This window comes from Synchiropus splendidus, chromosome 15 (genome assembly GCF_027744825.2).
Source record: "Synchiropus splendidus isolate RoL2022-P1 chromosome 15, RoL_Sspl_1.0, whole genome shotgun sequence".
NCBI lineage: Eukaryota > Metazoa > Chordata > Actinopteri > Syngnathiformes > Callionymidae > Synchiropus > Synchiropus splendidus.
The window spans coordinates 4,323,118-4,349,274 of record NC_071348.1 but is presented as its reverse complement, the minus strand read 5'-3'; the positions used below and the strand labels follow the sequence as shown (position 1 = coordinate 4,349,274).

Below are 26,157 nucleotides of genomic sequence, written 5' to 3'. Positions count from 1 at the left end.
AAAACTGTTCAGGTAATGGTCCATATTTCCGCAATAGTTCCATAAACTGGTAACTGGTCACCAGTAATTGCACAGGTTACAAAAAAGTAAAAGCAAAAATGGTTATTTGAAGCCAAAAGTGTGAATAGTTGATATAGATTTGTCGAATTTCCCCACTAATAAAGGATATATATGAATGATGCTACCACCACCTCTCATTCTAATAATAAACATTATCATCACAGATCTTTTACACTCCTTCAACATTAGTTTCAACGGTTTTGATGGTACTTTAATAATAGCATTAGTTAATTATAAAGAATGACATTTAATATAATATAATCTAAGTCTAGATTAAGTTAAACTGAATTTGATGACATCATACGATGCAGCAAAGGCGATAGGTTCGAATCAAAGACAATAAAGAGGAATATAATGCAAATAATCCGACACGAAGAGGGGCTTTCACATGCGACGGAGAAAGTAGTGACACATGTCACCACCTCAGGTTTGTAAAATTCCTGACATTCACCACATGCAGATTTTTGACGCCTCAAAAAAGCATTGAATGTGCGGAGTTCCCTCGGGCCACCCTCATTCGGAAATGACGTAATGTTGTTGTTATTCCAGGAAGAGGGCATGGGAAAGCACTGAACTGCGCCAGCACTTATTTTTGTGATCAACTTTGGATTTCAGTCGGTGTTCACTATGTCAAGCAGGTATGTATTATTCTTTAGACAGAATCTCACTGTTTTTATCCAAGTGTTAGACTTCTGTCGTGTGCTTTCAAGGCTGGTCCGAGCTGCGCCGTATCGTATTTATTAGCTTAGCTTGTCCTTTAGCCCCGTTCTGGAACAAGCGTCCGTGTGTTTGGACGTTGTGTCGGTATTGAAGTACAGTTGCGTCTCATGTGTTTTACACAAAGGTATTGTTTATTAAAAATAATTATTGTATTTCGACGACTCTGCTCTGTAAAGCGCCACTTGTTTGGTAATCTCAAATGCTAAGGTTAGCAGAGAAAGGCTAATAACATTGGGATGCAAATTTCATGCACTAAAAATACGTGGTCTAGTTTTATTTCATACTTTCCTCGTTAAATAGTTTCACGTATTCCAAATGAACCACTAAAGTAGCTGATAGAATCCTCGGTCAATAATGACGACATGTCTTTCGGCCAGTCCTCTCGGGCCGAGTGAGAAGTTTTAAGGCCCAAATAGGAAATCCTCCACTCATGACTATTTCGTGGCCTTGTCGTTGAGGTCCAGACGCGTTTTAGATGTGGACGTCACAGTGTTAGTGACGCACTAAGTTTTGGTCTGTCATGATGACATTGTAAAGTCAGTACTTTTTTAAAACCGAAATGGGATTTTAACGCTCTGGAATTGTATTTCGTTTGTCAGTTCAACTGCACTTTGTATTTGTGTGCATATGTGTGGTCTTGTAATTTGTCTTTTGTCCACTGGCGCTCTGCATCTACCCTTTGTAATACCAGGTATCATACAATAAATGATTCGACACTTTAGTCACCAACTTCATCTAGCGTCACAGATACATACATATAAGAATCTAAATGTGAGAGAATTGCAAAGATAAATAATACATTTCATAATTACATTTATTATCAAGTAAAGATTTCTGTGAAGCTGACCTCTTTCTGGAGAAACTGCTTTCTTGTTAAGCAAAGGCAAATATAGCTTTTGGCAGTTTTCTACTGGACGTCAAAAAGGAAGTCAATATTTTATTTCTGTATCTTACTATCTAAAAATATTTAATATTGTAAGTCACACAATTTGTTCTCAAACATTCACACAATGTTCTTGTTAATGTCTTGGTTTAGTTTTGCGTTACTTTAACTGCAACTGAAAATAATAGGTGATAATTCGCCAAAAAATAGAATAATTCAATCGTTAGTCCTTTAATCATGGTAAAAGAATGTATTTTTTTCAATGGTCATATATATGTTAATGATAGTTTCTTCTTTGTCATTTTGTGTTTGTTTTTTCTGTCTTCTCAGACACATCTGAGAGATTCCTCACACCTGGACAGGACAAGTCTTAACAACAACATGGATACATCCAACTTTGCCCATGTCATCTTCCAGAATGTGGGGAAGAGTTACCTGCCTCACGCTGCCCTGGAGTGTCACTACACCCTCACTCAGTTCATTATTCCCCACTCAAAAGATTGGGTTGGCATTTTCAAGGTAAAGTACTGGCATCTGCAGTACCACAACCCCCTCACAAGTGCCCTCGCCCATGACAACACTTACTTTGTGAATGACATGGGTCGTCATTTACAACTCAGTGGCCTATTTTTGCAATATATTCTTCTCAGTTTACCAGGATGATGCAGCATTGATGTCATTGGTCTGTCTGTAGTTAATTTATTTATAGCACCCCAATGACATTCAGCTAGATATGACCCCACGCCGTTGCTGGTTTCTTGTTACTGCGTGTCACAGCTGCAGGAAGAGCTCTTGCATCATGTGACGGCAGTTTCCAACATGTTACGCTTTCAAACAAAATGAACAACAATGTAATATATTTCATTTCTGCTGCTTTCATTTCAGATGTAAAATATTATTCATTTTAATTTTCCTTTTAAAGGTTTTAACTTCATTAAACACACACCCATTAATTCCAAATTAAATAGAAGCGCACACAATTATCTGGGTGTATGTAAATAATGGTGTCTAATTGTGCGTATTTCAATGACAGCCACTGTCAAGGAAGCTACTTTGCAAGTTTAGCTTGTCAAATTACATTCACACTGGCAGTGGTTTGAAGGAATCAAAACTCGAGCTGAAAAAGTAGTTTCAGCAACTACTTATACTAGCTTAACTCAGCGTTAAATAAGCGGAATAAGGAACTGTAACAGCCTGAAAAAGAAATTGCATTTAAGCTAAATTATCGCACTACTCAAACTTTTATTTTTGGCACTAAAAACTTTGTTAGAGAGACTTAAAAGTCACTCAGAGAATGGTGTCCCAGCTGGCGATTTCACAAAGATGTCCCCCTCTTTCCCTTTGTCATCATAGAAGAATGAAGGGAGGTCATGCTCATTTCTTTGAAGTCTAATTCTTGTGTTTACATTGTACCTCTTGCATGCAAACATGTAAGTCGGGCCATAACACCAACATCAAATATGGCTGTGGTTGGGCTTGTGTGTGCTTCCACCGGTGAGGGCCCAGTTCTTTCCTTTCTATTCTGACTCAAATTAGTATTATATAGGCATTTTGAGGTTTGCTTTTGTGTCCTTCTGAGGCTGCTGTACTTGGGAGTGTTGCTGGAGATGTGTTTCTGCCCAGAATTGTATTTTGTATCTTAGGCCGTTTAACTGCAAAAAATGCCCCAAACTTAGGAGAAGTACTTTATAAAGCACGAAATACAAATGTAGATTGTAGATTCAACAAATATCTTTATTATAGCACTAAATAGTGTGTCTTCCCCTGAGAGAAATGCTTATATATGTTGTTGTTTGTGATTGTCATGCAGTATGAAAGAATGAAGCCTTTCTCTGCGCCACGCTGAGAAATGAGGTGATGTTAGGCCAAAGGAGGTGGATCATTCTGGGGGCGATTGCATCCAGAGAACAGCTCCCTTGTTGTGGTTGGATTCCACGTTATGTTTAGCCTAAAGGTAGGCAGCAACTGGCAGTGCTGAGCTGAGAATCACTAATTTCCCCAGCCTCTAGAGCGCCACGTTGGTATGGAAAAGGCTGCGTGTGAGGACATAAATCCTGCAAATATTCCTGGCAGTGCTGACAGATGCGATGATCGGGTGCCAAGTTCCTGCGTTAGCATGCCCTGTGATATCTGGATATGTTCTGAATTACCGATAACAATCTCAGATGTGATTTCTCCAATTTACACAATAGATTTAGACTCACAAATATGTTGAGTTAGATCATTTCATCGACAGTGTGGAATGTATAAGTGTTTTACAAGTTAGCAAATTCAGTCTCTCCCCTCAAGGTTTTATGAAGGAGTGAAAAAGGGAATTGTTCCTTTCCTGCTCAAACACGTCTGCCTAAAATAATTTACAGAAGTTTACTTCTTGGCTAGTCAAACAAAAGCTCAATGCTGATCGATGATGCTACATTGCGAGGAGGATCATTTTTCTGACATGGTGATACAAGCAGCATTTGGCCTGTTAACGCTGAAACATTTACCCGCCTGTGATGTTTTCTACCCTGGTGTTCATGCAGGAATGCTGTTGGGACAGGTTGTCTGGGAGGCCTGGGAGAAAGCAGCAAGTGCTTTATAATTAACCTGTCCCGGAGCACGGCCTCGCTCCGTGAATTATGGTCCCGCTCCTGAATTTATTCGGCCTGAGTGGCACATGGATTCTTCATTACTTCCTGTAGCAGCATTGCCACCGGCTTCTGTCAGCTTTCTGTAAAGTATGACTCTGTCGGAATGCTGCCAAAGTTTCACATTAAAACAGTGTAAAACGTTGCATGAGGAGGATGGTGTTCACACTGTAATCCACTCTACGTTAGTGCTGAGCTGCATCTCAAACCTCGCCAGAAGAATTGTTACAGCAACACAGCAGCTACTTACATTTTAATTGCAAAACTAGAGATTTATTTATACTGGTGGGTAGATTAGCCAACAGCCAAATTGTAAAATTATGAACGGCAAACATTTTCCCCTCAAATATTATGCCACAGTTCTGTTTCTGAATGACAAGAGTTGCTATTCTGCTTCTTTGGCAAAGCAGTCTTATCTCATTCTCCCAAGCCGATTACAATTGAGGGACACACAACACATCAACATTGGTGCAAAATTGATGGTAAAATCTCCTATGCTAAAAACAATGCAGCACATCTAATATCCAACCTCAATTCCAGAAAAGATCTCATAGTTTTTTCACATGTTCTGATTTGATGCTCTTGGAACATCACATATCTCTCTCAGTGTCCACTGTGAAGATGTGTGATCAAGTGTGAAGTGGATGTTGACTTCATCTTCTCTGGTGTGAGCCGGGTTGCTCTTTAAGTGTTTCTTTTATGGCCACTGGACACCATCTCCACCTCCTGTCCTCCTGTTTACACGCCGTCTGCTGGAAGTGAAAGAGTTCCTCTCAGCGTTTGCACCCTCCACCACCTCTGCACCACTAATGAGTGGACTGGTGAGGGCTAGCCTTCAGTAATGGCTCCCCCTAACTAGGTGCATGTTTTAATTGCTTCCTGCTCTTTACTGCTGCAGGCTGCAGGTCCACTGGTAACAACCGGGGATTTTGGAGCTGCAGAGCCGCCTATCTCTGGCTCTGATGAACACTCGCGGTATTGTAGCTGCAGGGTGTTAAATAAACTATCGACGGTGAAGAAACTCCCACCTACATCAAAAGCAACATCTGTCTCGACACCGCGTATCTTAGTATCTGTTTTTCAGAAATGAATCACAGAAAGTCTGGGCTCTCGACAGCGTTTTTCATGGATGCATGTGTTCGTCGGCTTGTGCGCGGCGAAAGCCAGCCATCTTGATGTGACTCTGATTTTGTTTGACAGTTTTATGGCTGTAGGCTGAAGTTATGGATGCATTTTCTGTACTCCCCCCTCATCAGCCATCAGTTAACAACACATAAAATACGTATAATTACATTTTGGGTTTCATTTTAAAGTACCCTATGTATAAAATTTTCACCTATTTCCCTCCTTCCTCTTAGAAATGAGTTGTAGCTACATTTCCTCGCTCAGGCTTGTTCATGACAAGCAGCCCGTGCACGTGCTGACCAGGACTCCAGACTGAATTTTCCTCTTGGTCACACACCGTTTACACATAGTTGCGACTCAATATATAACAAAATCTCCATGTAAATTGTCCTAAAGCGGCGTGGGACATTCTGTAAGTGGAGCACTGGAGACTGTAAGCAGACTCCCCGATAATTCCCAGTTGTAATTTTCCAACGTTGATGTGGTTGAAAACGTCTGGTTGATTGGATATTTGTCATGTCTCACAGGTTGGTTGGAGCACAGCGAGGGACTATTACACATTCTTGTGGTCGCCGCTCCCTGTGAACTATGCGGAGGGCACCACAGTCAACAGAACCGTGGTGTTCCAGGGTAAGACCGTGGATCAGTGTTTATATTAGCGACGCATGTGCTTTTATTTCCATTTGTAGCCAACATTCTTTTGTTGTGTAACACTGATTAGGACACATAATAGAGTCGTGTCATGTACGTCGGTCTGGAGAGCCAAAAATAGGCGACTCCTCCTGCATCATCTAAGCTTCAAGTTGTTTTCTGTACTGCACGGAATGGGTTCCACCTTCTGATTCATTGAAAGGCAACGTGGCTGTTGCCATCCTACGCTAGCTGGAGCGAATAAACTTTGAAAGTATGGGTTGCTGATTTCTGAGGCTGATTTCCTCATTATGAAATTAAATTTCAAGTGTGTGAATGGTGGATCTTGAAACTATTACAGTCAGGAATCAATAAATCTGCAGTCCTGCTAATTTTATTGGGGGTTCTTCTGTCCCAGGATACTACGTGCCCAACGATGATGGAGAGTTCTACCAGTTCTGCTATGTGACCCACAAAGGAGAGATCCGGGGCGCGAGCACACCTTTCCTGTTTCGCGCAGACAGCCCCACCGAGGACGATCTTCTGACGGTGGAGGATGAAGGCAACTCTGACATTCTGGTGGTTACCACCAAGGCAGGCCTTCTGGAGGTACGCTGGCCTCCCGCAACTGGTCGTAAACCTTTATTTGAAGTCCTGAAAAGTGAATCACTGCAGGCACAGATAGTCATCGAACAGATACACTTTTATGAAGCTGGTGTGTTGAAATATTTTTTGTTAAAGGCTGATCATTTATGGTCATCTTTAAATGTAAAATATATTTTCAATGCATTAAAATTGTTTTAATCTGAATTCTGCAATTATTTTTTAATTTTTTAAAAAGTCATGTCTGTTCTTGTCTGCAGCAAAAAATAGAGGAAGCCCAGAAAGAGAAAGAAGAGCTGATGAAGAGCATGGCTCTACAAAAGGAGGTGAAGGACAAGCTGGAATCAGAGAAGGAGGCGCTGTTAAGTGAGATAGAGCTCCAAAAGGAGAAATGTGCCGAGCTCGAGAAACAACTCCAGGTAAGTTGAGTGCAAATTCGCTTTCACTTGTGCTGTTAAACGTTGTATTCCAATTCCCCCACTGACGTGCTCAGTCTCATAGCTCCCCCTAGCTGCCGACTACATCTACGCACGCCACGAGCAACCAAAGAAATAAATCACTCCCTGACAGAAATGAATGTCTAGATTATCAAAGTTGTCATCCAGATTTTTATGGCTCAACATTAGGTCTTATAACTAGTGTCATTAATAATTCATATTGCTGCTGTTCGTCATAAATCAGCTTTTAAAACGACTCCCGTGAAAGCGTGATTACAGATTTTGTGGCTGTTAATTTTATAGCCACACTTTTATATGGATTTTTTTATGCTGCGCAAATATAAAAGTTCTACCCATAAATAAACGGTTAAAACGTTTATTTTTAGAAACACACATTATTATGCATATTCAGGTTTCTTTTGTTTTACTCACAGTTTATTAACTTATTGAAAGGAAGGTGAAATAAAATGGAATCACAAAGTGAAACTCAGGTTCTGAGGTCGACTTGAGTTATGGATTTTGTGAATGATTAGATGTGACGGTGGTGTGTCAGGGAAAGAGAAATAACCAAAGCATTACAATGAGTCTGGTTTCTCTGCAAGTTCCTGCTCGCAGTTGGGCCGTCTGGCTGCAGATTTACTGCTCTGGCCCGCTCGCGAGTCTTTGGGAGGGCAGCGAGTCTGCGGCACCGACAGACGGCTGGTCTCCCTGGAAATGCTTCACAAACCCGCCGTACATAACCTGCGGTACTGATGACAGATTTATATTAAAGACTGAGCTGCAAAATAAATAGCAACATGGTGTCCAACAGTGGAGAGCTTTGCCCAAGAGGGGGGTTTTATGTGAATTGTAGTCGAATAGAGAAACCATGACATGAAAGAGAAGCATAACTGCATGTTACTATGAATATATATTAATGAATATATTTATATTCATATTATGCAAACATAGGTTGAATAAATACTTGATCTAAATGTCAATATAATATTGCTTTGTTAAGATGTCATCTTGTGCTAGTGATGTTATATTTGCTCTAATTGTCTAAAGGTCAGTTTTTTCCCTTTCATATCTTTCTCTTTCTCTTTTTTTTTTTGTTTAACTTATTATATAGGATTCTGTGAGTCACAGTGTCTCCTACTAGCATCTCCAGGCAGTGTTCATTTTGAATTTAACATCATGGTAATGCAGGAGCTTTCATTTCTTGTGCAATACATTCCATGATCGGTTTGTTTCCCAGGAGGCGCAGAATTCAGCACTGGTCCAACGAGAGGAGAAAGAGGAGTTGAAGCGGAGGATGGAGGAGGCCAACGCTCGCATGAAGCAGCTAGCAGAAGACCTCAACTGTGTCGCGCACAGGGGTCTGCAGAAGGAAACTGAGCTGGACGGGTGAGTTTGGAGAATTCAAAAGACTTAAATTGAATTCTCAGCTTTGTTTGAGACAGACGAGAAGTGCCTTGAGACTTCAGTTCTCATCCTTGGACAGGAACTCTCCAACACCCACTGAAATTATCTTTCGAACGTCTTAGTGTGATGACAATGTTAGCACTTAATATGACAAGTGAATGATGACTTCCGTCAGAATTTTTTTTTTTTTTACCATTACTTGAAGTGATATTTCTAAAGTGTCTTTCCTAGTGGCCATTTTGGTGACATGATGATCTGTTCTGCAGCTTGAAAGACAAAGTGAAGAAACTGACCGTTGATAGGGAGACGCTGGAGTCTCAACTGAAGAATGAGAAAGACGAGAAAGAGCTTTACAAGGTAAGTGTGAATTTATTTAAATTCACGTAGGTGTAAGTGTAATCATAGTTTACATCAACACTGGGATATGTTCTTTTGTACTTTTGTGTCAGTGAAAGCTGTTGACTGTTTTACAACTCATTACATTTACAAGATTCACCTGAAGAACCGAGAGTTGGAGAACACCAAACTGAGCGCAGAGCTGCAGATGTTGAAGTCTGTGGATGTAAACAAGGAGAACACCATTGCTCAGTTCAAGGAGGAAGTGGGACGTCTGCAGGTCTGCCTTGCAGAGAGGGACAAGGAGTACAGAGAGATCCTGGCCAAAGTGGCTCCCTTGGTAACAAACACTTTACTCGCCTCGATAGATGGCTGTTGTACTGTGGTAATCTGGATTACACTTCTGCCACGTCCTCTGACTTCTCTGCACTTTCAAAAAATATTATTGGCCCTCATTTTAGATGTTAGGAGATGCCTGTGGCACGTCCAGTCAGTACGCAGTTTGCTCTAATCTGAGTCTCTGATGACAAAGCTTTTTGACCGTGTCTGGTTTCAAGAGACTTACCGTAATTTCCGGACTATAGAGCGTACCGGAATATTAGCCGCACCCACTAAATTTAAGAAGGAAAATCTTGCTCATACACAAGCCGCAGTGGTGCATAAGCCACGGAGGCAGTGGTGCTGTTTGCGTCATAGAAATGTCAGTGGTGCACCCGGCTTAAAAACGCTTTTCAAAACTAGTTTTGAAAATGGGATACAGCATCAAGACTGATTCATCACAAACTGTGGAATATTCTGAACTTGAATCATGAACTCCTCACATTTTTCATTCACATTAAATCACTCAAAATGCGCCGTTTTCCCCCGCATACACGCACTTCTCGATTCCACACCTCCAGGAGATTGGCTCTTTTGTCGGAGCTGCGTACACACGGGTGAAAACAGCGCATTTTGAGCTCTTTAAGCCTCAAATTTCATCGGTTTTATCGTCTCCGATTTCATCTGATTTCAGCCTGTTAAAAATCTATCTTTAGCCGTGCTGTTGTATAAGCCGCAGGGTTCAGACCGTGAGAAGAATGTAGCGGCTTATAGTGCGGAAATTACGGCAAATTGAGCTGCTTGTATCTGCGATCCATGTTTTCCTACCTGTGATATCCAGTTCATAGTTACTGCTCTTTTTGATCACTGAATGGTTTGTCAATAGCATTGACTCGTAATGTGATTTTGATTGACACAATATTTGGCTGTGTCCCATTTGTCACCCTAACACTCGTTTTTGACCCTAACACTGGGTTTTGCATGTTCACGTGTCAGTGCAGTGTGTCCCAACACTCCTAAGACCGAGGGCACTCGCCAATGACCAGTTGAAATGAACCCTTCAAACCCAGGGAGCTCCGGAGCTGATTTGAAACCAAGTGGGAATATGAAGTGTGGATAGATTTCCAGGATGCTTAAGTACTTTATTTCAAAACAATGTTGGATAGGACAACAGGGACATTTTAGTAACAAGGACTACTCTTCCGTGCTTTCTCTCGTATCACATGTTTGCCACCCAAATGGTCGACCGTGTCCGACAACACGAACAATACAACATGTATGTTGTTTTTCTTAACAAACAACAGTCGGCTAGCATCCAGACTAACACCCATTTCTTCTCCGTTGGTTCACCAAACCAAGTGAGATTATCAGCGCCAATGCAAGAGGTTGCAGAAACGTTGGAACTGGCATTTCCAGAACGTCTCCTACAGCAGGATGCAGGAAACAAAACGCAGCACAGCAGCCAATGACACGTTGTCTTTACGCGTGACATCATGAAGTTCTGTCTCAATTCTTAGGGACGTCACTTCGTCGTCGGAGGGCACTTCATAATGGAGGGCACTCAAAACCAAGTGCTAGTGTTAAGTGTTAGGGTGAGAAATGGGACACAGCCTTTATTTTCCCAAAAAGTAGAATATAAAAGGTGACTGAACGATGGAGGTGCGGACTGAGGATGCTCCAGCTGATGTGGTCTGTTCTCTATGTCAGGGGGAGATGAAGGCCCTGAAGGAGCAGCTGCGACAAAAGGAAGAGCAGCTCCAGGCGAACCAGCAGCAGTTGTCCCTCCTGGCTGCAGAGCTGAGGGACTCCTCCACTGCGCGCGACCACACCATGTCTGATCTTTACCACATGAAGCTGAAAGCCGAGGCGCTGCGAGAGGCCAAAGAGGAAGCTGAAGCTCAGTGTGCCCGCCTGGAGCAGCTGGTGGAGCAGCTGAAGGCAGAGGCCAAACAGGAAACTGTGAGTGTGTCATTCAGTCTGATCGCTGACCTTCATTCATTGATGAAACGATGAATGAAATGGGTAAACTCACGAAACCGAGAAGTCAAACTCTGCTATTTGGCTTGGTCTTCGGCCCAGATGCTTTCAATGGAACTCCCTGTGTATGCAGACCAGTCTGAGCTCTGTTGGGATTGTCTGCAGGCCAAAGCCGAGGAGGAAGCAGCTCCGGACCCGGTGGTGGTGGCAGAGATGCAGAGAGAAGTGGAAGACCTGAAGCTGCGTCTGCACATGGCCGCTGAGCACTACAAGGAGAAGTACAAGGAATGCCAGCGTCTGCAAAAGCATATCATTAAACTCTCGGAGCAGCACGGGGTTGGTTCTTATGAGGTTTATCTGAGGCGCTATCATGGCGTAAAGTAAATGACAGTTGTTTTGTGTGTGAGTTCAGGAGCAGAAGAGGAGCTCTGCACATGAGCTCACCACTGTGAGTCCAGAACCATCCGTGCCAGGTAGCAAGTCCTCCTCAGTACTTCTACTCATGATAGTGCTTCAGAAAGCTTTTCTGACACTGAGCTCGATATTGATCTGCTGTTCCCAGGCAGCCCAGGTTCTGCCGACCCCACGCTGGACGCCATCATCCAGGAGAAGCTCAAAGGAATCAGCAAGGAGGCGTCGGACAAGAACGACAAATACAAGAAGTGCAAGCTGATGTTGGTGGTGAGGGCTCGGCTCCTCTGCACACCACTTGAGGAGACGCAAAGCTAACCATGAGCCTGGGCTTCTCTCTAGGAGGAGAAGGAGAAGAGCTTCATGTATGCGGATGAGCTGGCCAAGTTGGAGTTGAAATTCAAGGAGCAGCTGAAAACCAATGAAGGGCTGAAGCTGCAGCTGGCGTCAGAGGAGGATCGATACAAGGTGGGCAGAGAGAAGGCCGAAGCTGTGAGGCCTTTCTCGACATTTCTCTCTCAAGTGATTCGGGATGCGTGTAAAATCCCTGAAAGAACGGGCTTCACCAATAATTGATAGCTGAACCTGGCAGAACCTGGTTATATCAGTTTGAGTTTTGAGGCACTTCTGCCGACAAATGGCTCCTGAACTCAAAAGGTGGCTCCAGTTCGAAGGATCTCTTCTCTGCTCTGTGGTGTCCACCGTGCTCCCTCCCCTTTCTTGCATGATGTCACTCTTCAGCTCATGCTTTTCAAAGACGAGTCACCCTTCCATCCCCCTCACTCGCTTCCTCCCTTCACTCCTGCTGCTTAGTGTTCACAGCCGTGTTCACGCATCCCCAAATTTGTTCTGATGATATTTCAGCTCCGTTTCTACCGACGGCGTGTCTGTATGTGCACGACAGTTGGGACTAATGCCATCAGCTCGTAGTTTAGCCAGAGCCAGAGGAGCATGTCCTCCCTGGCTGTCTTCCTCTGGTGAGATCTCTGCTCTGGAGCTGGGGCTCCCTCTGACAGCCGTGTTTATGAGCAGACCTCTCTGCGAGACAAGGTTTTACTGCTGTTTACCCCAGACTCTGGAGGGAAGCGGCCTTTGGCTCGGGAGAGTCGTCTCCAGTTGCACGGCTAATGCTCTGCTTGGCTCGGCTCGGCCAGATATTTGCCTCACGTCTGCGAAGAATTTAAACAAGTTGTTGTGCATAAAGCAGAGCTTTCCGTCGCCAGGTGAATCCTAAATCTTGCTTTTGTCTGGTCCAGGCCCAGGTAGCCGAGAAGGGGCGGGAGCTGAAGGAGCTGAAGGACCTACTCAAGCAGGTTGTGGAGGAGAAGGAGCGGCTGGAGGGGGTCAGTGACAGCTTTTCTCCTTTATTGACTCAAATTCCCCCTGAGAAGTGTCAGTGCCGGCCATTTTCCCTCCGCTCATCTGCTCTGTGTGTAATGTGCCTCTATTTGCAGCAGCGACGTGAAAGAGTTGTTATTTTCCATTCAATTACTTTGGGCCACAGTCAGATCCTTGCTGAGCTAGAATATTGTTGGAGGTAATCCCGCCGCGGCTCACAGCACCAGAATGGCCCAATTTGAGGTTAAGACTGTAAATTAAATCGGCGTCTGTGACTCAATAAAAAGTCAGCATCTTGCTCCCCTTGAAAATGACGAGAGGAAGTAAGTCTGGTCGCATGACACTGTGTCGTCCCTTCCTAGGAGCTGGAGAAGAGCAGCAAGGCGGAAGAGAAGGAAGGAGACAGCGTTCAGTCCAACGCGTCCTTCTTCCTGCAGTACCCAGTTCCATACACCCAGGACACACCCACCCCCCTGCTGGTCTGCCAGAGTCCCAGCAAGCTGCAGTTCGGCAACCCGTACTCAGGTGGCGAGTCGAGAGGTGGGCAGTCACACAACACCTGCCATATTCTTGGTTCAGTTGGCTTTTCCAGCACTTGTGGGGCAACAGACATCCTCTGGCTCTTCGTTGTGACAGACTAAGAAAATAGTTTGAGGAGTTTGAAACACTTGGCCACTTGGGGCTTTATTTTTGAATAATTGTCAGTGTTGTTGCTACTGAGACAGAGCACAAAATAGTGACATATAAGTTGAGATTGGTGGGCCTCTTCTTTCTGCCTGTGTCTGCACACGATGGTGAAGGTGTCTTATGTTGAACTGAGCGGAGCATCTGTCTGTCATCTGTAAGAGACTCAGTGCAGCTTGTGATCAGTCCAACCACCTGAAGCCGCTCATGAGTGGCTGAACGTCTGCGACTAAATTGCTGCTGGTAACTGAGCGTGTGCCGTCTTCCCCAGCTGAGGACGACGAGGACGAGGACGGGATCTCGGACGAGCAGCTGCTGAGACTCCCTCCGGTCTCCCTCCTCCCCCACTCCTGGGACAGCAATGTCGTGTGCATTCAACCCACGCGCAACCACAACCTCCCGGAAGGCCACGAGGAGTCTGAGGAGAAGCCCAACAATAACAACAACAATGTGAGCGTCGTCCATCCTCAACACTCACGTCAGACGTCGGAGTCTGTTGAAGCCGCCATTGTGAGCTCCATGTTGAAGAATCGGACTGACCTTTAACCTAGTTTTCATTCCCCAGTCCAGTTTGAGTTAGTCCTGGCAGTGATGTCGCCATGCTGTTGTTTTTACTGCTTCACCATTTTGGACTGAGCTCTGGGAGCAGACCCTCCTGCTTCTGACAGACCATGGTCTCTCTCTCTCTCTGCAGGTGAGCGCCACTGATCCACCCGCCGCCACGGAAACCCGGAGCCCGACCGTGAACGACGGACAAACCCCCTTCTGCTTTGATGCCAGGTAACGTCACATGATCCCTCGCTCTCGTAAATGCCGCCCCGGTGCTCTGCTCTCAGCGGGTTCTGAACCTGCGCGGTGCTGGTACTGGCAGCATCGGACCACCCACATGGAATCTCTTTATGAGCTTCTGGTCTGCTGACGTCAGCGGTTTTTCAGTCTTTGACCAAGTGTTGCTTGATGATTAAAGCACATGTTGGTGTTAAACTCTGATTTGGGCCCTTGGTGGAACAACACAGTTGTTCAAAAATGACACTCATAAAATCCACGCTGGTCAGGTATCTCAAGCAAAAACTCCTCTGTCTCTTGCAGCATGGACATGAAGCGCTGCCCGCTGTGCGAGGTCATCTTCCCGCCCAACTACGACCAGAGCAAGTTCGAGGAGCACGTGGAGAGCCACTGGAAGATCTGCCCCATGTGCAGCGAGCAGTTCCCACTGGACTGCGACCAGAAGGTCTTCGAGAACCACGTCCTCACGCACTTCGAGGGCCACCCGCTCGACTTCGACTAGCTGGGTACTTCCTGTTGTAGCGCTGCACTCTTCTCTGCATGCGAAGAACCGACAAGCCGCTTCGTGACCATTCAGAACTCTGACGTCAATTTGAAAGACCCGGCCGGGTCCACTTTTAATGGGTTTGGATTTTCTAAAGTGATTGTGGGCGATACGTTGATTAGAAGGAGGCGGGCACGTGGGGCGTTAACATAAATCAGGGAAAGGGATTTTGATGTTTACTGAAGACATTCTTGCCGTGATTCACATCCACGTTGGAGACATGGAAACCGCCGCCGCCACTACGCCTCTGTACACTACAAAAATCTTCAGATCATCTATTTTAGAATAAGTTAAGATATATTCCAGTGGAAGCTTTGATACTTGGTGTGTGCCGTTTGTTTGGGTCCTTTGTAGGTTGCGTCACGACCCTCATGTCCGCCCAGCTTCTGTTTGACATTTTACTCATCTCTTTTTATGTCTTTTACTAAGTTATATCCGAGTCTTGTGTATCCAGAGGCTCAATAAATAAAACTGTTCGAATCCAGTTCACTTTTATTCCAAATGTTGACAGAAACACATCACAAACACACATTTATGAAAATAGAATTTAGTGCACTCGACGATACATTCACGGTAATCTCTTCAAGCTCCGCCTTCTGGCAGTTGACACCGTCTGCGATGAGACGTCGGTGGCACTAACGGAGTAGGGTTTGAGTAAAGCTCCGTGTCGGACTCGGGGGGTTGTCCGTTAATGCCTGCTGGGTGGGTGAAGCTCACAATACTGGAGAGGTGCGACTTCCTGCCTCACCCCAAAATGCTCTTTTTTCGTTGGCAACTAGAACTAGAAAAGTGCTTTGGTCCCGTGCAGAAGTTGCTAGAAACACTGCTTGGAGAACATTTAGTGGAGCTGAACCGGATCAGCTCTCAGCTTTGGTTTGCCCTCGGATCGATCAATTCCAACTGTGTTACGCAACTGAGGCAGTTGAGATTTGAGGGGTTGCTATTAAAAGACCTTCTGTGCTCCACGTAGTGAAGGGTTACTCAACACCAGTTGACTTTTTTCTCTCACAATTAAATTTGGAGTGAGCCTTGATCAATGCAGCGACACTTGAGTGTTTCTGTCTCACGTGGTCTTCTGTCTGCCATATTCTTTTCCAGGGTCAGCTGTAGTCATGTCTGGTGTGTATACAAGATGTTAAATTCTCCTTAAAAATCAAGGACAATCGAGACAGATAGAGAGCACTGACATTATCTTCTTAAAATAATAAAGAATCTTGAAAATTTTCTAATAATAAGCATATTTTAAATGAAGAAATCTCTTTCAATTAAAACACTAAGTTGGTTCTTGGACCTCGGTCCATTTGGCCCACAACCCTTCATGCGTTGGGGTGCGCAGGGTTCAGATGGAAGTTTATTCTCTTAAAAACAAATGTGACTGGTGAGTTCCCGTGAAACTGCAAGCTAAAAACCAACTATAGTCGTGACCAATGTGCAAAACTCAACGGAAATGATGACGCAACGTGCACGAAACTCAAAAGATAGTGTCGTGAGGAGAAGCTGCTGGTGACCGCGGAGGACCGAGGAGGTCGGCTACTGCTGCATCTTCCGGATCATCTCGGAGGAGACGGGCGGGTGGAAGTTGATGGTGTGGTGTCGCAGCCCCTGAGACGTTTTGTAGCTCTTCCCGCACCGGCACTTGAAGGGCTTCCTCACCCTGACCTGGGTTCTGTGTCCGTTCTTGGCGTGGTACTTGATCCCGTTCACGTTCTGAGGAGAAGCAGAGGCAAGTCGGTGATGGGCATTTCTTGGAGGGAGGGCTGTAATTTGGGCTGTTTTTCGGTGGTTTTCCCTAAAAGCGTTGACTGAGCCACCCACAGCTCCACGGCACGACCAAAAGAATGCGAGCAAACACTCATGTGTTGGTGAGCGCTTAAGGTCCATTTAGGCCCGGAGGTGTTTGATGTCGGGTTCCGAAATAACGCACAGAGCTAGTTAGCTTATCACACGAAAAAAGCTGTGTGGAAGCGGTTTCATTTAAATTCGGAACCGGCGTGTAATTGATTTAAATGAAGCAACGTAAGCAGCAATCACACGCTCAGCGCGCATGAATCACCCCCCCTTGTGGTCAGAAGTAAACCTCGTTTTCATGGTTCTGAAACGTGACCGCGGCGTGTCCAGTGACATCACGTTTGCATTATCCTGTTCTACAACATACTGTGGTGAAGGTCACATGGTCCAACCTGTGGCGCAGTGGAATGGCCCGCTTGAACAAAGCAAGTCAAGACTCAGCACCGGAGTCACGCGTGTTCTGATGCTTTAGTTGTTGTGATCAGATCATATTCAGGGGCGAGATGAGAAATCGTGGACATGTTTTTGGAGGACCACTCGAGTGTGTCTTGCCACTGTGCCCCAGGGCTCCTGCCGTCGAGACAAAGTCGTCGCCCATAACTCTGTCATTCACGTCAGTGTTGCAATTTTCTCAGGCTGCACACAGTTCCTCCAAACCACACACGCCAGATGTGAACGGAAAATCCAGTAAAACGCTGCCGAAGTGGACGACATGTACGTCGACATGCTAAGAAGTGATTTTCCACGCTCCGCCGCAGGCGACCATCCGGTCCGCGACGTCGCGCCGCACCAACCTTGTATCTCTTCTTACATCCGGGCACGGGGCAGGCGAACGGCTTCTCGTCGCCGCCGTTCATGCACATGGAGCTGAGGATGGACTCGGAGCTGATGGCGCTCTCCATGGTCCAGGACTCGTCGCTGTCCGACTCGTCCAAGTCCACGTCCTCCTCGTCGCACTCGCTGCCTGTGGCAAGAGGGCGAGAGACAAAGGACGAATGATGGAGGTCGGCATTCCCACAAACCCCGGGGAGGTTGAGGAGGATGGGAAAAATGCAGCGGATTTTATGGAGGTCTGGAGGTCAATGAGCCGCCGTTATGTTATCAATTAAAGCGGAGCGGAGATGAACCACAGAAGCCAGAACATATTTAACTCCATACTTTACAAACACGCAATCCCGGCTCAAACACTTCCAAGTGCACTTGGATATGGAGCCGCCGCTGGACTCGGCACGCTCAGCGCGTCTTACCTGTCGGTGTGCTGCTTCGGAAGGAGGAGGAGGGGGTGATGGGTGGGGTGACCGGAGGGGTGAGGCTTCCGCTGGTGTGGCGCGGCGGAGTGGGAAGGCTGCCGCGAAACAAACTCCCCGCCAGAGACAGCGACAGCTTGGGCTGCGCTTTCTTCTTCACGGCCTCGTGTTCCCGCCGCGCAGCGTCCGTCATGAACCTGCGGACGATTTTTGCGGGAACCAAACTCTTATTAGCGAGCGCGTGCTGGAGGAAAGCCCCACCAAAAAACGAGTCGCTGTTAAACGTGCGTCATAAAAATGAAATGTGAACGTAGCGATTGTTAAAGCAGAAGTGGAATTAACAAATGGAGTGATAACCACATCAACATGTGTTTACGACGGCAGGGAGACAGTGGCGGACTCGCCGGCTTTAAAAGCGGTTGCCGTCGCCATATCAAAGCGGAGTTGGATGAACCCGGGGCCATAAAAAGGCCTGTGTATCTGGGCCGTCCGCCAGATGACGGGCCGCGATGGATCTTCACCTGTTGATGTAGCTGAGGGCCACATAGGTGGGCTGCTGCTGCTCCTGCTTCTCCAGATGACGGGGGTCCGTGTCTGCAGAGGCAAGCGGGTCAGTTAACAAGAGAAAGGTGGTCATAATGTTGAGCAAGCAAGACACCTGGTGCACGCTACACACGATGAAGCCTCTCCTTGACTCCTATTTTTCATTATTTACTCGCATATTGTCCCTCAGAGTTCTGGTTCCTGATGATTTGTTGCTGACACTGTTTCTATGAGGGGCCCATCTGCATGGCTGAAGAAAGGAACAAGGGAGGAGGACTGGGTGGGTGCTTGATAGGGGCTCAAAGACATGTCCAAGGTCACAAAGCTACCGAAGGAATTTGCTTGAGTTTGCTTCTTCTTGCCACTCGGCTGGTGACAGCACGTGACTGTCTGATGACTCCACTGGACACATGCTGTGCAGCTCTCCAGACCTTCATCTTGTTCTCGGGTGTTAAGTGCACAACAATAGCTAATGTCCACACCCGGAGGTGCAGGCGGCCCGACTTCAAACGCTCCTCACGCCGCCGTCCATGTGGGAAGAAGAGAGACGCCCATAAAAGCACCCGTCTCGCTGAGCCTCCCTGTCTGCCTCTGACTGAGCTGTGAAAGTCTGCTACCACCATGCGGTTACAAGCGTAGCTGGTTTCCATCCGTGAGCTCATTTTGGAACTCAGCAGATGCACCTCCCGCTATTTATGACACTGCACTGTAAAAAAGCCAAAGAACAAGAGCTGAGTCAGCACCAGGATGGAAAAGAGTCTCCAAGCTTTTGTTGAGTAACAACTAGAAAAACTCCCATCAGCTCACAACAACACCGTAAACATTATTTAATATTAACGGCGCCGTTCTAAACATACCAGCCGCAGCACGACGCAAAAGGTTATCTGAACTTCCAAACTCTTCCCTCTCCACAGGTTTCAGGGTGTAGCATCATCACTTTGAGTGACGCACAGAAGATGGTTGTGTTGTGTCAAATGTAAGTTGGAATTTTACAGCGTCGACCGTAAACAATGAGACCCGCCTCTCTGGTCTTTCAAACGGACTCAAACAGAGGGTAGCAGAGCAGCACTCTCAGAAGTTGTCAACACCCGACATGGATGGAGCGTCTAGAGGGCCATCCGTCCCTGGCCACTCTCGAATGTCTTGGTCCAGTTGTACTGAAGAGTGACCCGAAATAACAGCAGCATCATGAACAACTCCCAACCCCACTTATTTCAGGCCCAAATCCTTTTCTAGTTTTTTTTTTTTTTTTTTCTAATGGGAGCATGACAACACCACACTCAGGACAGACAAGTGCACCACACCGCCTTCAGTCATTTTAAGTGGGTTCATGTAACATCACAAGAGAGACAAGATTTTAAACTCAAAGCTCCCTATGTCCGATGTGCCATGTTCTGTTGCCGAGCTAATTTGGCGAGTAGCATTTCGTGAGTCAAAATTCTGTGACGGGACGTGGCCACAGGGCTGGAGGGCCTTTACAAAGGAGGCACGACAAGAAAGAGATTGGATTGGAAAAGCTCTGTCTGGACGGAAGCTTCGGACTGTATCCGGGGGCCTGGCCATGAAGACCCCCGTGCCGGGCCTTAAACATTCCTAGCTCAAATTAATAGATATTTTTCTCTGTTACACAGATGTGCAAGGTTTGTCTTTCAAGAGCGACGCTGGATGTGAATAACAGCTGACTATGGCAAGAGACGTGGAGAACCTGGACACACGTCGACGGTACTCAGCAAACATGGTGCAGGACTGTGAGAGGAGGCCACAGAGCCATAAGAAAATCCTGGGAACCGCAAGGCCAACACATAAACTCCACACAAAACAAACCACTGCTCTCCATCTGAAATGGAGTGGAGCTGGCCTGGGATCGCTGGTACGAAAACAGCCTGCCAGGATGGAGCACAGAAAACGCTCACTTGCTCAGATAAATAAACTTTGGCTTGTAAATACTTCCAACCCCGAGTTGTTACAAACCCGATGCCTTATTTCCTACTTAAGAAACTGGTTGAACATGTGCCTTCACACACAGCACAGACTGTTCAACGCCGCTGGCACCAGGAGGTGAAGGCTGATGTTGACCAGCGAGGAACAAGATTTAAGGCTCATCCACTTATTCTATCCCGTAACAAAACAGAAGAGGGTTGTGTTTTACCGCCCCGGCAGGAAACCCCAGATACACAGTCAGCACCTACAAGAGCTCCCAGTAAGCAAGTGTTTCATTACCGCCGGTGGTGAGTGGGAGAACACACCTCTTACGGAAACAGAGGAGAAAAGTTCTCCTGCCAAGAGCTGGAGGCAGACCATGGAAGTGCAGGAGAAATCCCTCCTAATGAGAGCGGCTTGGTAGGCCCCCTCGCGCGGCTCTGGATCAATCTGTTCCCACACTCACTAAATCACGTACACCTCAGGTGGAGACTGAGGAGGAAGGGGGTCTGCAGGGGCCACTTCCTCACGGGGGCCACTGGCAGGCAGGAATCAGAATGAATCCAGGGATGGATGCTTCTCTAATCAAACCACCACGGTGGTCCACCCTGGTGGCCAGACACAACAGACACTCCGCCTCTATTCGCTTCGAATGGAAATATTATTCCGCCACTTGAAAACTGGAATAGCTGGGAAGTGTGTTGAGCTCTGCTAGGACTTTTCCATGCTCAAATCTTAAGCTCGCCTGAGTCCACTGAACTCAGCTGCCGAGTTTGAGACGTCATGTTGTTGGAGGTCTAGCCTTACTGGATGGTGGCGCCTTGTTCGATTCCCTCAAAACTAGCATCACAACCAGTGGCTCCATCTGTTGCTAGAAGTGTTAAAAACTTGTTTTTCTGTGGACAAAATTCAGTCACAATTGTTGCTTTACCTTCAGATGTATGGAAAGCACATATGGAAGTTAATAAAGGTTCCATTTATTAAATATAAGTTTCAAACTACGATGGGGAGCCAAAGTTCGCAACACTCTCCACAACTGTCACACGCCAGTGTCGGCTGTCAAACGCAGCGGAGCTGGAGATCGCAGCGTTCACAGTCTCGTCATGATCACGTGTGCAGGTCCAATGCAGCGAGTGTTCATCAAATTTACCGTGATCCTCTAAATTCTAGAAGGGTCCTGTTGCGGCTTGGCATTTCAGTCGCAACAAATGAATGCCCATTGGTTATTGGCTTTCCAAAGTGCTAAATGGATGGTTTTGCAAATGGATACAACAGCATTTCCCCTCCTGGTATTTTCACCAGGGGAAGTGGTCTTTTTTTTTTTAATGTATGCCATGACTTGGCCTAATCTAACCTAGTGCCTAGCTCTAAACCTAACCTAACCCAGGATGTGACCAGGATTGGGGGTCTGTAAAAACAGAATCCAGTTGCTGAATTCGGGAGACGACCTTTACAGCAAGAAAAACATTACCCAGTCTAGTAGTCATTCAATATCTGCAGTCCCATAATGTACTGCAACAGCAGACGGTTGTGTTGTGACTGGTTCAATAGCTAATGCTTGACTAGCCTTCGGCCCCATGATGATGAATGGCCTGTTGAAATGAAATACCCGCTCATTGAATAATATCCCGACTGTGCAGGCGCAGGAAAAACACACATGATGCAACAGCGTGTTCTCATTAGCGCGTCCATGACGGGGCCGCGACAGGAAGCCAGGTGACGACGGCACAACAAACCTTCCTCAGGCTACAGAGGAAGTGACGCCTGGTGCCGTCACATAACGCCCTCTGCGAACTCTCTCACACACACGCACAAACACACCTCTCATTTCCAGCTCCCAGCCTCACGGCCACAAGCACGGTGCGGCGGTGAGCATTATGGTGACATGTTTACGGCGGCTGAGAGCAGCGGGGGACATTAGCGGGAGTGGTGGCACAGGTAATTCATTATGATGTGACCTCTGAAGAGGAAATGAAACGGAGTCCGGCTCCATGTGTGAGCTGTCTGTTAGCTGAGGACCAAAAAACACGTGGAGGGGAACATGATCCATCCTATGAACATATCGCACAGACAGCGACTTGGACGTTCACACGTGCGCTACAGAGGACCCTGACACGAGGGACCGACTAGAAAAACACTGTTTCTGAAAAACTTCCCATCGACTTTAAAGAGCTTTTATGCACAAATCCAATTTAAGACCTTCAACTCTTAAATAGCAACAGCTCAGAATTTAAGGAGAAATCTAAAGATGAGTCATTTTGAATTCAACATTTTACTTTAAGTTCTGGAACTGAAATATTGTGTCTAAATAACGCTGCTTTAGCGTGAGATTGAGCAGCACACGGCTTATTTGTAAAGGTTTTATTTATATTTTTATGGGTAAATTAAAATCGCTATTAATCAGGATGTCAATTGTGTGATTTTCTAAATAGAGTTTTATTTAGTTTGGGTTCATTGTTGTCGCTAATATTTGCTGAGTTTTTAGCAGAAACACATGAGAAATTGGACGCCATTTTTTTCAGCAGGACGCACCAAAATTTCTGATAATTCGTGCGTGTTTTGTGCCCTTATTTTAATGCATCAGGTCGAAATTCAGTGATTCTCAAGCCTTTGTGGAGCTGTGGCTCTGCCATCACAGACGGCATATTTGTTTCCAAACAGAATCTGGTGGTTACTCATATATCTCTGGTGGCAACACTCATTGGTAAACGTCACATGGACCGCTATTGAACTGTAAAAAGACTGAAAGATTAAATGACATAATCTTGAAATATGGCATGAAAACTAGATATTTTACTATGTATTTTATTTATTTACCATATGCTTCTATTCACTTTATATAGTACAGTATAGTTATTTAGGGCTCCAAGTTATAAAATGTTAATCTGAAACATTTGCCAGGAAGGTGAATCGTGCTGAGAATAATTGATACTGAACCCCTCTATCATTCAGTTCTAGACTTCTTCAGTTATTTTAAAATGGAATATGCGGCGAAAGTGGGAGTGCTGGGTGGTCCAATGAGGATCCTGTGCTCATATTCATTTTAAGAGAGGCAACGCTAACAAGCAGCAGAGTTATACAAGTGGGATGTTGAACGCTAATCCCGAGTCGTGTCGTTAATCTGGAAAGATCTGCTCAATACTGTTGTTCCTGTGTGGCATGAGGAATTGGGTGAGAAGACTAGTGCAGGCCTGGAGCTGACGGTCGCAAGCGTGCATTTTAAATCCTGCAGACTGTGTGTGTGTGTGTGTGTGTGTTCAGTGCAGGGTGTCCACGTAACAATGGCTCTGCTTGTTGCCAGACCTCAGTGGAGGCTCATTTAGGCGATTATGTTATGTACCCCCCCACCGAAAAAGAGCCGTGTGGAAGTAATAAATTTGAAAAGCAGTAACTAGTTCTGCGATCGGTGCACCTGGACCACCTAATTACGTTACCCCCCTGTTTGGGCACCAGTGCTCCTGTTCTTGCGTGTGAGGACGCCATCAGTTGAAGTCAGAATGAGAGCTTCAAAATACAAGATGAAAAAAAGCTAGCAAAATATTGACCGTAAGCTTTACAGGGGTTTCTTCATGAAGTATTTGTTGTAATTTATATATATATATATATACATACATTTGCATGAATTTTCTACTTTTATTTATTTTAGAATGACATATATATGTATGTATATATATAAAAATGATATATATGTATATATATGTATATATAGTGTATATACTGTATATATATGTCATTCTAAAATAAATAAAAGTAGAAAATTCATCCAAATGTTTTGCTTGTTCTTCAATAAAATTTAGTTTTTTTCTCTACATTTTCAAAATCTGATCCAACTACTGTGCTTTTGCTGTCACTTAGCGCCCCCTGTTAGTCGCAAACCAGACTGCAGGCCACGCGGGGGAAACCGGGGACAGGAATGTTTGCTTGTTTTCCAGGCGCCTAATTATAAGGGAGAGTGTGGTCAGAGCAGCAGGCCACCAGATGAGGAGGAAGAGCGGCCAAACCAAGCGCTCTGTCTGTAATTATGCTTCACAGGCACTTGGCACAACGCGCAAGATTTCGCACTTCTCAGAGTAGGCACAGGCCAGTGGAGGAGCCAGGAGGGGGGCTGCAGGGGGACGCTGAGTTTTTCCATTCTGAGCCAACTAATTGCCTTGTTATTCCCCAATAAGTCATTTGGAAGCACTTTTTTTTTTTTTTTTTTTGGAGGGCCAACACCTCGGACCCATGCACGGCACACAATCAAGAGAGGGCCCGGGATATTAAAGCCAGTCAAGCAACAAACAAGAACAACGGGGACAGCTGGGCCTTGTCAGCTTCAATAATAAGACGGTGAAATATTAGATGGAGGAACCCGCGCAGAGTCACACTGTGAGCAGGGAAACTCTCTGGGTTCAGGAGATTTAGCCCACAGACATCAAAGCTCCCACCATCTGCTGCATGTTACATTATTAAAGTCAACTAAACACTGAATTATTTTCATGTTTCCAATGGGGTATAAGATATAAAGGCATTTGTGTAGCCACTCACTTTAACACAAGGTGCATGAATCAGCACGGTTGGAGCCCATTCACCCTCACACAGGTACAAATGTACCTTATTTTGGTGTCAAAATGTCACATTTTGGCACCAAAATAAGGTACAGCTAGCTCTGTTACGGGGGACTAAATCAAGTTTATGCTAAATTAAGTGTATGCCCATAAAGGTGTAACAATTCCTTCATAATAAATATAAAGTAAGTTGGGTTTCCTTGCAAAGATAAGTCGGCATCAACATGTTCACTTCTTGTTGGTCACTAGTCATAGTCCAGGGGTCTCAACCCAACTACCACACACAGCTTCCCCACTCATGTGTCTGAAGACTGTAACCAGTTGACTGTCAGTCTGGTGCTGCTTATATCAGCTGACCCCTGGTGGGTTAACCTGTTTGTGCTTGCTTTGGTTGGAACAAAAACTGACACTCACAGTGGCCCTTTGAAGACCGGCTTGAGACCCCTTGTCATAGTCCCTCCAAGCTTCTCACCTGGTCTCTAATTTTGCTCTCTTGGCTCTAGTTCTCGTGGTCACTGCCCATTCTTAGATACCGCAGGTGCAAGAGGACACAAATAAACCACAGTATGATGCTGACTGTGTTCTGAATGTAGCATTTTTAAAAACCTGAAATAAAAAAGTTGAATTAATCCACGTAACTTTAAACATTTGGACATCATGTTGGAGGTGATTAAAATAGTTTCACGTTCTTTTTAATATTTATTTACATGGAATAAAAGCCAGGCTTTATTTCCCTGTAGTCAATTGGCGGACTCACATGTGACTGTTTTTCATGCTGGGAATAAGCGGTGAACAAAATCAGCGCACCTCCACCTTCACGCGGCGGGCAGACAGTCAGGGACTAGTAAGTGGCGCGGACGGAGAAAAGCGACCGGTGTCGGTGTAGTCAAGCGTGCGGGGACTGTTGTCTTCACCTGAGCAGGTGAAACACTGACGTCGCGCGCCAGTCGGGACTGTCAGCTGCTCCACATCAGCCACCACACCTAGCAACAGGGTCGCCAGGACGCAGGAAGTGAGTCACTAGCTCGCTAGCTTAGCCACATGCTAACAGGCAGCCGAACCACCGGCGGAGGACTTGGCTCTTACCGATGTGGCTGTCTTCGATGTGCACGATGAGCTCCGCTAGGGAGTCGAAGTGAAGCCCGCAGCCACCGAATTTGCAAGCGTTGGAGAAGAAAGAGGCAGCGGCGATGGCTGTCATGGTCGCTGCTGCTGCTGCATCGGGAGGG

General features: G+C 45.8%; 3 protein-coding genes across 3 annotated transcripts in view; 2 read left to right on the top strand and 1 right to left on the bottom strand.

The window, feature by feature from the left end:
* The first annotated feature begins 393 nt into the window (after window positions 1–393).
* On the top strand, window positions 394–15,367 carry tax1bp1b (Tax1 (human T-cell leukemia virus type I) binding protein 1b). The gene is made up of 19 exons (XM_053844140.1): window positions 394–487; window positions 610–698; window positions 1,994–2,182; window positions 5,943–6,045; window positions 6,464–6,654; window positions 6,909–7,067; window positions 8,323–8,471; window positions 8,756–8,846; window positions 8,980–9,165; window positions 10,851–11,102; window positions 11,286–11,456; window positions 11,533–11,593; window positions 11,683–11,801; window positions 11,874–11,999; window positions 12,788–12,874; window positions 13,232–13,409; window positions 13,825–14,003; window positions 14,248–14,333; window positions 14,643–15,367. Exons 1-19 carry the CDS (start codon window positions 415–417, stop codon window positions 14,839–14,841), a joined length of 2,688 nt encoding a protein of 895 aa, XP_053700115.1. The 5' UTR covers window positions 394–414; the 3' UTR covers window positions 14,842–15,367.
* jazf1b (JAZF zinc finger 1b) lies at window positions 15,277–26,157 on the bottom strand. Its single transcript, XM_053844150.1, has 5 exons — window positions 26,015–26,157; window positions 18,440–18,512; window positions 17,919–18,115; window positions 17,466–17,635; window positions 15,277–16,590 (listed from the first exon to the last, which is right to left on the bottom strand). The coding sequence occupies exons 1-5, from the start codon at window positions 26,127–26,129 to the stop codon at window positions 16,414–16,416; spliced, it is 732 nt and encodes a 243-aa protein (XP_053700125.1). The 5' UTR covers window positions 26,130–26,157; the 3' UTR covers window positions 15,277–16,413.
* creb5b (cAMP responsive element binding protein 5b) overlaps window positions 25,800–26,157 on the top strand; it is a 45,136-nt gene continuing 44,778 nt past the window's right edge. The window contains exon 1 of the mRNA XM_053844143.1: window positions 25,800–25,850. The gene's annotated coding sequence lies outside the window, so the exon portion shown is untranslated. The remainder of the gene's footprint in view (window positions 25,851–26,157) is intronic.